This window comes from Festucalex cinctus, chromosome 17, assembly GCF_051991245.1.
Source record: "Festucalex cinctus isolate MCC-2025b chromosome 17, RoL_Fcin_1.0, whole genome shotgun sequence".
In the NCBI taxonomy this organism is placed as follows: domain Eukaryota; kingdom Metazoa; phylum Chordata; class Actinopteri; order Syngnathiformes; family Syngnathidae; genus Festucalex; species Festucalex cinctus.
In genome coordinates, this window is record NC_135427.1 from 7,007,311 (window position 1) to 7,019,112 (window position 11,802).

The 11,802-nt window shown below is 43.6% G+C and overlaps 1 protein-coding gene across 2 annotated transcripts in view; it reads left to right on the forward strand.

The window, feature by feature from the left end:
* Positions 1-11,701, forward strand: part of ercc4 (excision repair cross-complementation group 4) — a 221,266-nt gene extending 209,565 nt beyond the window's left edge. Inside the window, exons 2-12 of one of the 2 annotated variants that reach the window (XM_077503065.1) lie at positions 5,394-5,631; positions 6,137-6,317; positions 6,422-6,617; positions 6,762-6,969; positions 7,040-7,220; positions 7,714-7,845; positions 7,932-8,036; positions 9,037-9,610; positions 10,420-10,512; positions 10,623-10,735; positions 10,876-11,701. In XM_077503065.1, the coding sequence (XP_077359191.1) occupies positions 5,455-5,631; positions 6,137-6,317; positions 6,422-6,617; positions 6,762-6,969; positions 7,040-7,220; positions 7,714-7,845; positions 7,932-8,036; positions 9,037-9,610; positions 10,420-10,512; positions 10,623-10,735; positions 10,876-11,609 (2,694 nt within the window). In that variant the 5' untranslated portion in view covers positions 5,394-5,454 and the 3' untranslated portion in view covers positions 11,610-11,701. Of the gene's footprint in view, positions 1-2,479; positions 5,632-6,136; positions 6,318-6,421; positions 6,618-6,761; positions 6,970-7,039; positions 7,221-7,713; positions 7,846-7,931; positions 8,037-9,036; positions 9,611-10,419; positions 10,513-10,622; positions 10,736-10,875 lie in introns of those variants that run through there. The other variant, XM_077503064.1, reaches the window with a different exon arrangement.
* Positions 11,702-11,802: the final 101 nt, after the last annotated feature.

Consider the following 11,802-nt stretch of genomic DNA (forward strand, 5'->3'; position numbering starts at 1 on the left):
GCTTTGGCATTTAAAAAAAAATATTTTATCTGGGAATTTACATTTAAAAAAAAAAGAAGAAGCTATTTTTATGGTAAAATACCGGCAGCTGTGGTTGCCAAAACACTACCATTAAATTACGGTAACACATTTTCTACATTTACGGTACAAAAATATACTGTTACTGTTGATTTGACCATTACGAAATGTACTTATTTAGGTTTTTGCTATTAAAAAATAAAATAAAATACCTGAAAATTTACATTTACAAAATGAATCAAGTTTACATTAAAAAAATGTTTTACTTTGAAAATGTACATAAAAAAATGTCTATGGTAATATACTGACAGCTATCTGTTTGGTGGCATGAATGAAAGCCGAGACGTGGTGCTTATGAAGTGATAAGTACTGACTGGGTGCCAGATATTGGCCGCTGCGTGCGGCTGAGCCGAGCTTACAGGGCAGGAATTCATCCAAGGTTCATCACTTTTTCATCAAAGGCTGCTCAATTTTATGCTCCGTGACACTCCAGTTTGTTTGAAAAGAGAATATTTCACAACACAAATCTGCTCAAGCTTAGGTTGGGACTACAATCCCTTTGAATTCCTACCTGGTGTCTAAATTACTTGCATTTAATTTGAGGGATTTTGGCATAAAGCATTTTCTACCTAAACGCCTTCTCACTTTAGAGTAAATCTCTGGTTATTGTGTATTTCCTTGTAATTTGCATGTGAGTGTCAAATCAGGACCAACTTGATTCAAGAGCAATGATCTGGCAATAATATTTTAAGATCATTTTATATCCAACCCTCCAGAAAATAAATGGGATAAAACCACAATTGTCTAGTCAGGACCAAAATTGATCCCGCAAAGTCAGGAACAGAATTGTTTGGATTGTCGGAGAGAATTAAGATTCAGAAGTGGTATCGCTAACCCCTAAACGGGCAATATCCAGATGGATATTTTCCGCCATATCCATCTGTTACCTCACCACGGTAATTTGCTCGGGAAACACGGGACATTCTGTACAATAATTCGAGCTGATTGGTCGATGCGTCATTCTACGCGTTTATTTTAACCAATCACGGCCATGGGTGAAAATTCCGTCTTCGTTCACGTCGAAGTGGGGGGGAAAAAGCACAAATGTCTTTAGCAGCTAGAAATGCACGAAGCGGCCCTCGCTGTTCAACGTTCAACAAGGAAACGGTGAATCATTCTGCGAGAGCAGATTTGCAGCGTCCATTCGTCCACGTTAGGTTTGTTTGTTGTTCGTTGGATTCGTCACAGTTGCATATCAAACACAATGCCGCTCTGTGATTGGTCGTTCGGAACGGCGGTTATCAACGGAAGTGCTACAAGATGCGTTCTCCGGGGTATGTGAACTCACAAATACCGCGAGAATTCATCTTGTGAGAGCAAGGTTAGCTCACCCCCATGATTCAAGAACTAACCAATGCTTGGTTCATATAGTGCAGCTTCCATATAGAATCGACATGACAAGCACGGGCACAGATATCCGCGCTTGGCCGGCCTCCCGGATCACCGCCCAGTCATTTATGCACGCAGGTGTTCGGAGCGGCTCTGAATGCAAGTTGTACATGTAAACGATCAGGGTGGCTTTTTGGCCGGATGACAGAGTGAGCCATCTGGGCCGCAGATAGCTGGTGACGGCCCACATCCATCGCTGTGGCTTGCAGCCAGCTGGACAAACTGCATGAATGGGGCGGGGGACCAAAGTCCTAAGTGGCCCGTTTAAGCTTAAGTTTTGATGATTTAGAGATTTGTTGGGAGTCGACGATTCACAGGATTTGATGTAGCCGATCGTCACTGTGTAATCCTCAAGTATTTCCTAGTGGTCTGCATCTCTAGTGAAAGCGGTTTCGCATCTGCATGTCTTCTCTACGGCCGTCCATTCGCTAATGGGGCCATTTCACCAAGCAATAAACGGAGTGGAACATCATCACAGGAGATGCAAGCTAATGATACATTAAAGTGTCAGGTGCTGCGAGTCGCTGAAAAGAGCCTGCGGGGGCGAGGCGGCCGGTCCTTCGTCATATTTCTAATATTCCTTTCTCAAGTAAGGATTGGACGATTGCACACTTGTGTGCATTCTGGACGCTTATCTTGTTAATCGTAAGCTACATTATCAATTCATCACAATCGGGAGTTGGACTGGTCCTCTTATTTCCCGCTCGTAACAATCCTTTTTTTGGTCAGTTGTGCATCCAACGTTGTGGCCTGTTTTTGATTCAATTGTGCGGAGCAAAAAACGTACTAGTTCTTGAATTCTACTAATATAATAATAACACTTGAATGCTGATATTACAACTTAAAACTACTGTCAATGTATGCGTACTTGCAGTTCTTTTTTATTTTTTATTTTTTTTGTCTTATCTGTCATTATTTTCCCCATTTCAGACTTGTTCTTTGATTACAAATAAATAATGAATGGATGCTTAGGATTTTCTGAAGAATTTACTAGTTTTTTTGTAACTTTATTTAGTCAAGAGGCCACTCAGAGTGTGGTTGTTGGTTAATGATGCGGTGGGGTACAGAGAAACCATGTGAGGAAAAACACCCAAGGAGACCCTGAAAGGGTTAATAAAACTTCTCAGCCGATTTGTGGTTAAATCTAGCATTGAGGGGTTGTTGTGTTTATCAACAGAAAATAGGGTTCCATTTAATTCCCCAGCTCATTTTCGGAAGAACACGTCTCCTGAATAGAGCTTGATTTAAGTACCTCCTTTCGAGGGAAAAAAAACCAAACAAGAAACACGTTTGTCAATTTGAAATGCTGCCTCGAGATTGCCCCCCTGCGTGTTTATGACCATGATTGGATGCCTGTAACATGTTGACGTTCAATTTTAATCCGTCTTCGTAATTAGCCAGGCATCACAAAAATAGAGGCAGAGTGATTTAAAAGAGGAAAATCCAATCAAACATGCTTCTTACGACACATGCTGATGGGAGTGGACGCTGAGCGCGTGCAAACAATTACCTTTCACACACCCTCAAGGTACACAAACGCATCCAAACGCTACTCGGTCACGCACGCATGCTGCCATCGCTATGCTAATTAACCCCACAATATCTGTTCCCACGCAGGACATCCTTGGCTTTCATCCCATCCTCAATTGGATTGAACTTCCAAACTGCTGTTGGTGTTTGGATTAGGCGGAATTATGAAGCAATTCAAGTGTTTGAAATTCTCCCTTACCTTTGACCTCCCGCGTCAAGCGTTTGACAGCTATCGGGCTTTAAGAGGGAGAAGTGTGTCTTGCCGTACTTTTGTGCACAGGAGCTCGTGTTGTTGGCTAAACCTTCCTCGCGTGTGCCGTTACTACCGTATGTGCTGTCATGACCTTACGTCACACTCCTTAACACTTCTTCTTTTTTTTTCTACACGGCTGAGCGAGATGCGGGTCAAAGCAAGAGCAGAAGCTCTTCAAACGTTTCCGCGGCCGTCTTTGTTCTAACCTTTTTTGGAGCTTTTTGAAACTGACGGCAAAGAATGTGAATAATCACATGGAATGCTAATGATCCGGTCTTGCGACAAATACATAAAAAATAAAAAATAAAAAGACACGCAATGATGCTGTTAAATGAAAAACTAAATGCTATGGCCCTCTTGTCTGCTAATGAAGAACAGGAGACTAAGCTAGCATGCTAATGTTCGGGAGCTAACGTGCTAATTGCTAGCTTAGATATCCTACACGTCGCTTTGGCAAAAGTTTGGAATTTCCAACAAGACCATTTGTCATTTTAATTAAATAGATGACAAAAACAAGAAATATCCATTTTTCATATTTTTCCTGCCAGTTTTGACGGAAATTGTGGAATTTCAGTCAAATGTATGGCACTGCTACTATTTGCACATTTGGTGTTTGTGGGTATGTCTTTGGATGTAAAGTGGCGTTATTGGGCTTTAGTCATATTCAAAATATGTACACACATGCAGTACAAGCATCTCCATAATGCGTCACAAGCAGCCACTCAGGCCTGCCAACATGTCTCCCCTGTTACATGCTGATACCAGCCTCCAAACCTCCATCCAATCTGTCTTGATTTATTCAGCTAATACTCAATAAGCTGCAACGTCAGCAAACATAACAGACATGGGATGTGTTTTGACATATTTGTAAATATTGTCTTCATAAAAAGCATATATATTTTCTTTTTATCATTTCATTTTTTTTTATTTTTGCATTCACATTCTCGTGCAGGGTTTTTATTCGTGACTTGTACGCTGGTGCTGCTGCTTGACCCAGCTCGGGGTGACTCAAATGTGCTCCTTGATCCTCATCGCGATTTAAGAGGGTGCTGTAATAATCCCAATTTATGAACATGCAGCAGCCACAGCAGCGCCATTTCCACCATAATAATCACCTGTCTTCCCATTCTGTGAAAGTGTTGGCGTAATAAGGGCTGAAAGGCAGCAGTGGAATACTTCTTTTTTTTTTTTGTCACCCCGAGAGCTGCTCTTAACACTAAAAGGCTTTCTGTGAGTCATATTGGGTGGCTGATACAATCTGTGGTGTGGTCAGAGATGATTTTATTTGTAAAAAAAAAAGATTGTGACTGTACTAGCATACTCGATATTCCCTCAAGTCTATTCATGGACCATTTGTTTTCATGTACAGTACCATAAAACTCTACTTGGGAGAAAAGTTTTCCTGTCACATCAACGTTTGACTTGAGGCTTTCATTCTGACATCAAACTGCTGCTGATCATCTCACAAAGGAACGCGCACGCGCAATACACGCGCCAGTCCAGGAAAACTGGATGAGCTACGTTTGAAAATCGGTGCTCCACTGCCCCCTACAGGCTTGATGTGGGAAGCGCATGACAGCAATCATGGTAAATGCCAATAATATATAAACCAAGCGGTGTTCGAAAGCTCGTCTAGAAGTGGCGCATTTAATAACATTATTAATTAATAACATTACGTAGTGGTAAATAAAGTAGTAGTGGGAGTAACAATACTGTATTTTTTCATAGTGTGTATGGAAAATGAAAATTGGGAGAAAATGTATTACTTTTTTCTGAAATGACACTAGTCGTCAAACAATAAGTCAGAGTCAACCAATTGGCAGGAGAAAGAGTATTAGAACATCTATGTGCTGTTAACTTGAGACACTTTAAATTGTTAGTTACGGATCATGTGTGCTGTTGTAAGTTTGTTTAGTTTTCAGTATATAAAAAAAAAAAAAAAAAAAAAAAAACTAATTCTCATTGTGTATCATCTCACCAGCAGATGGCGCCCGTACGTCTCATCATGATTGACGGTTTTTTGTTTTTTTTCCTTCCTCGTCACGTGACCGGAAGTGTAGCGTGTCAACACAATAGACGACAGCACGAAGTACCGGTCGATTTTTTTTTTTTCCCCCCAATGATTCTTTCTTACTGCTTTTAGCTGACATTGGAACGCGAAACGGAGATTATTATTTCTCCTGCTTTGGGGTTCGGCTTCCATCATGGCCGGCCCTCTGCTGGAGTTTGAGACTGAAATGTTCCTGAGCCTGTTCAGTTGCGACGGGCTGTTGGTGGTGGCGGAGGGGATGGGGATAGACCGCATTCTGCTGCAGTTCATGCGGGTCTACTCGGAACAAGGCAGCCTGGTTCTACTACTGAACACTACCACCCCCGAACAGGTCAGAACCATCACGTTGTTGGTCATTTTGGGGCGTTTTCAGAAAACAACAAGAAAAAAAAAAACACCCATAACAAATCAATAAACAAGAAGAGTCTATTTGACAGTGGTTCAACATTCACAGATTACCATTACATGGATGACTGAGAATGAAACTCCACACGACATGCATGCAAGAAAAACTTTTTTTTTTCCTTTTTTTGCAAGCTTAGCACATTGATATTTCTTATATTGACATTCTGTCATGAATACTAAACAAGTACCGACTGTACTGATTCAACGTGTACTTGTAAAAGTAGACTATTAAACGTATGTAAGTACAAATGTAAACATGCAATTGATCTATTTCTTACACAAAGTAGTATAGTACTGTCGTAAAAAGTCACCAGAAAAATAGATACCTGAAAAATCTTCTTAAATTAAGTAACAAAATATTTGTAACAAACAAAGTATTTGTCCCTCTTCCAACTGCTGCCAAACACTTGCACGCATTTTCACCAATTTAGGAGTATTTCACGGAGCAGTTGCGAGTGGAGGGTGTGACCCACTTGCCGAGGACGGTGACCAGCGAGGTCCAAGGCACCGAGCGGTACAACGTGTACACCAAAGGAGGGGTCCTGTTTGTCACCAGTAGAATCCTGGTGGTCGACTTCCTCACCGATCGCATACCTGCCCATCTAATTTCAGGTAAGTGTGCACGCATCGTGCCTGAAGTCGCATTTTGTGTGGTTTGCCTACTTAGGATTTCTATGTACCTTAGGAGCGGAACGCGCATGTTTTTGTCCTTTCAGGCATCCTGGTGTACCGCGCTCACAAAATAATCGAATCGTGTCAGGAAGCGTTCATCCTGCGACTGTTTCGACAGAAGAACAAGACAGGCTTCATTAAAGCCTTCACTGACAAAGCCACAGCCTTTTCCACGGGGTTCTGCCAGGTGGAGCGCGTGATGAGGAACCTCTTTGTTAAGAAACTCTACATTTGGCCCAGGTGTGTGCTGTCGCTTATCACAACTCACGGCAGTCAGACCCCAAATTGGGAAATGTAATCAGATTCTAAACAAATGGAAATGTAAACAGCCCACAACCACTCACCGTTTTTTCTCTTCTGTTCTCTATTGTTTATGTTCAACAGGTTCCAAGCGTCGGTAAACACGGCCTTGGAGAGACACAAGCCGGATGTAGTGGAACTCCATGTGTCACTGACGCCTTTCATGAGGGCCATCCAGAGCTCCATCCTGGACATCATGGGCGCCTGTCTGAAGGAACTGAAACGTTACAATCCCACCTTGGAAGCGGAAGATCTCTCCTTGGAGAACACGCTTAGCAATGCCTTCGATAAGGTTTGTATGTTGTTGTTTTTTTTATGTAAATCTGCCATTGTCTGATACGAAAGTGCATTTTGTCACCCAGACCATCCGCCATTACCTGGACCCCTTGTGGCACCAGCTGGGATCAAAAACAAAGGCGCTGGTCCAGGACCTGAAGGTGCTGAGGGTTCTGCTGCTCTACCTTACCCAGTATGATTGTGTCACATTCCTCAATCTGCTGGAGTCCCTCCGCTCCAGCCAAAAGAACTTTGGCTCCAACTCAGGTGATTATGCGAGCCGAGTCATTTCAATTTAGACGGCAAAATCCACCTGTTTGTACCCTTCTCAGGAGGCGGCCATTTTGTCACTTGCTGTCAATTTCAAATGACATCACAGTTGCGCAGGTAACCAGCAATCGCTAACCTTTGCTTTCGCAAGATGAATTCTCGTGGTATTTGTGAGTTCACAAACTCCGGAGAATACATCTTGTACCGCTGCCGCAGATAACCGCCGTTTTGGTTTGGACCAATCACAGAGCGACATTGTGTTTGGGGGGGGTAAGCAAACGTGACGAAACCAGGAAGCTAGCGCCAACTGTGATGTCATTGCCAGTCGACAGCAAGTAGCAAAATGGCCACCTCCTGACATGGATAAAAATAGGTTGATGTTGCTGCTTTTAACTCATATTCTACAAACACTATATTACTCAGAATACCATGATTAGCTTAGTGAGGCTGTTTTTTGGGTTGACTTCCCTTTAATAATCGTTGATTTCAGGGTGGCTCTTCTTGGACTCCAGTACATCCATGTTTGTGAACGCCAGGTCCAGAGTCTACCACATCCCGGAAAACATGAAGAAACTTAAAGTTGGAGCTGAAGCGGAGAAAAAACAGATCGCCTCTGTTTCAGGTGACGCTGAAGAAATCCCAGAAAAATACTAACAACTAAGTGACATTTGAGTTTTTTCATTGTTATGATTGCGTGTGTTGTTTCAGAGGTGAAGCGCGTATTGGTGCTGGAGAAGAGCCCAAAGTGGGAAGCGCTGACTGATGTCCTGCAGGAGATTGAGAAGGAGAACAAGAACTCCCAGCATGAGCCAGGTTAGAAACGTCATCCTTAGGAAGGTTCATGGGAAGTCGCAATATGAGGTGGCACTGCGACTTTCTAAAGTGGCAAATTTTTGAGGAAAAAAAATCGTGAATTTGCGAGTTTAGAAAGTGGCAAATTTGCGAGAAAAAAAAAATCTGTGAGAAATACACGTAGCATAGCTATAGTCTAATCCAAGGATGGGCAAACTTGGTCCTTGAGGGCCGGAGCCCTGCAGGTTTTGGATGTTTCCCTTCTCCAACACAGGTGATATATAGCTCTGCATAAGACTGATAACAATCCTGTTGATTGGAATCAGCTTGTGCCTCCAAAACCTGCAGGACTCCGGCCCTCAAGGACCGAGTTTGCCCATCCCTGGAATCATTTGAGAATTCGTTGGTGGTTAATGGGACTGTTTATAAAATGAAAAAGGCAGGATGGAGACGGATTCATTCTTAATTTAACATGGCAGCTAGCGCGCCAAAACTTCCTGCTCCCCCATCAGCTGACTTGCACTAACCAATCAGAAGCTGGCATACTTTAGGTCAGTGCAAGTGAATGACGGAGAGCAGAAGATTTGACACATCAACTTGGATACTTGTACAAAAAAAAAATACCAAAATGTATGGATGTGTAACTAATAATTCTGGAAACATAATGTACACGTTAATATACATTTTTAACAAATCAACTTAAATGCTTGATCCTCAGGATGTGTTCCTTGGCAAAGCGAGGCGTCTCTGTCGCTGGTTTAACATCATATGGTTAATCTCTGCTATCTTCTTCTTTGAGAAGCCGACCCAAAAGTATTGGCGCAAACATCCAAGTAGTACGATACGTGTATTTCTTGTTTTTTTTTCTTGCAAATCTGCTACTTTATAAACACGCAAATTTGCCACATTCTAAACTCCCAAATTTCTGAGGTTTTTTTTCCTCTCAAATTTGCGAGTTTTTTTTTCTCGGAATATTGCCCTCATCCTGAAGTTTTTTTGTTTTTTTTCCCCTGACCTCCAGGTCGCGTGCTGATCTGCGCCAGCGACGACAGGACTTGCGCTCAACTGCAGCAGTACATCAGGCACGGCGCCGAGCGGCTCCTGAACAGACTGTACGCCCGCACCATCGCCAAACAAGACCCGTCGGCCGCCCCTGCTTTTCCGTTGGCCAAACATAAAAAAGGCAAGGGCCTTCTCAAAGGCGGCCGAGGGAGCTCGAAAGGGAAAGAGCAGAAAAAAGCCACGTCAAAATCTAAAAGCAGACCGTCGCTGACCTTGACTCAGATGGTTGGCAACGAGCATCCCGTTGAAACGGCGGCGATGTGCAGCAGTGAGGACGAGGATGACTTTGGCGATGAAGACGGAACGGCGGAGGAAGACGCCCCGAAGCTGGATTTGTCATCTGACGCGTACTACGCAGTTCTGAAGGAGCCCCTGATGGTCATTCACCCGCTGCGGGGCTGCACGGACCCCCACAGCCTGACGCGGGTGCTGCACGAAGTGGAGCCCGCGTTTGTGGTGCTCTACGACGCCGAGCTCAGCTTCGTGCGCCAGCTGGAGCTCTACAAAGCCTGTCGACCTGGCAAGCCACTCAGGTATGTGAGCCGCTTATTACCTCCGCCAGAGATGGATGAATTTTTCATTCTTGCATTTAGTCAGAATCGAAACATTTTACTGATTGGCTGGCAGAAATCAGTTTTTTACAACCTGATAAGCTGCAGTGTCCTAAATTAACTAATTCACTGGCCGCCATTTTCACATTTCGCAATCCCGTTGGCTCCCGGCTGTTTTACTGGATTTTGACTGATTTTGCAAGGCCCACAGAATATTGTGTTCTATTGTTATAAAAGCATGGAACCTACCAAAAGAAAGATTAAAGTCTCTTCTTTCATCAGGAAAAAAAAGTGTGTTTCTATCTGTTTCCGTTTTGCAGCAATTAGCATTAGAAGAGAGCTAAGTTTAATCAGTTTTCACAAATCTATTTCAAATTGTAAGTGATTTAACTTTTTTTCTACATGGCCCTGGTTGATCTCCTTTGCTCTGCTGCCACCTGCTGGCCGTTTGTGTAATAATTACCATTTCTGCAACCGTTCTTTGCAGTTGAGAGGCTGCATCAAAGCCTTCTGTATGCTCTAGCATTTAAAAAAAAACGTATAAATACGTCTTTGGGACACTTAGAACATAAAAAAATAAACGGATTTACACGTTGGGAGCAAATGAGTTAAGCGGTTTTGAGTTATGTTGTGATGTATTCATGATATAACATAAAACTAAACTTTACATGCAAAAAAAAAAAAATCAAATCTCATATCAGTATATGTTAAGCTTACGTATTGCTCAGATTAAGATTCGAGATCACCGATTTGCTTCAAAATTGATTTCTCATGCGCATTTGCCTCAATAGGGTGTACTTCCTCATCTATGGCGGCTCAACAGAGGAACAGAAATACCTGACTGGGCTGTCGAAGGAGAAGAAAGCCTTTGAGCATCTCATCAGGTCAGACTCGTCTCATTTTTTTTTTTTTTAGCATCGTTCACATGTAGTTGATTTTGCAATTGCCGAATTTGGTGTCAAATGAGCAAATCGGTTCAATTGTGACTGTGCAGGGAAAAGGCTACGATGGTCATCCCGGAGGAGAGGGAGGGCCGAGAAGACACCAATTTGGACCTTGCGAGGAATTTAGAGCCTGCCAATGCCACCACTAACACTCGCAAAGCTGGCAAGTTAATATTATTATTTTTATTGAACAACCGAGGAACGTAAATTAAGAGGATTTTAAAATGTGCGATGCTTACTGGTGGCATTTAAACAAATCCGATTGGAGTCCGTCCTGATGGTGATCTGTTTGCGTTTGAAAAGGAGGCCAAGAGCCGCCCCAAGAGCCCTCGCGAGTCATCGTCGACATGCGCGAGTTCCGCAGCGAGCTTCCCTCTCTGCTCCACCGCCGCGGCCTCGACATCGAGCCCGTCACTCTGGAAGTCGGCGACTACATCCTGACGCCGGATATTTGCGTGGAGCGCAAGAGCGTCAGCGATCTGATCGGCTCGTTGCAGAGCGGCCGCCTCTACGCGCAGTGCCTCTCCATGAGCCGCTATTACAGGAAGCCCGTGTTGCTCATCGAATTCGAACCGGCCAAGCCGTTTTCCCTCACGGCCCGCTCCGACCTCCGCCAGGAGATATCGTCCGGCGACGTTTCCTCGAAGCTCACCTTGCTCACGTTGCATTTCCCGCGTCTCCGCATCCTCTGGTGTCCCTCGCCGCACGCCACCGGCGAGCTCTTTCTGGAGCTGAAGAAAGGTCGCAAAGAGCCGGACGCCGCCGCCGCTCAGGCCGTCACGGCCGAATCAGACGCGGTGGCGGAATCGACGGAGCTCTACAACGCCGGGCCGTACGACTTCTTGCTCAAGATGCCGGGAGTCAACGCGAAAAATGTTCGAGCTCTCGTGAGGAACGCCGACAGCTTGGCAGATTTAGCCAAGCTGAGCCAGGACAAGCTAGCGCAAATACTTGAGAATGCCAATAGCGCCAAGTTGCTCTATGAGTTCTTGCATAATGTTGCAGAGGTTCAAACTCCAGCGCAGAAGAGCAAATAAACGCTTAGTATGGACTTTTGAATACATTTTTTTTATAAAACAGTGTGAAATGTTTTTGTGTGAGTGTACAGAATAAACTAAAGTATTCAATTTTTAAAGTAAACATGAATGAAATAAATATTGTGTTTTTAATTTAGCTGTGTTGTGTCTTATTGTGAAACCAGTCTGAGCAACAGTCCAGTGCAACATGTTT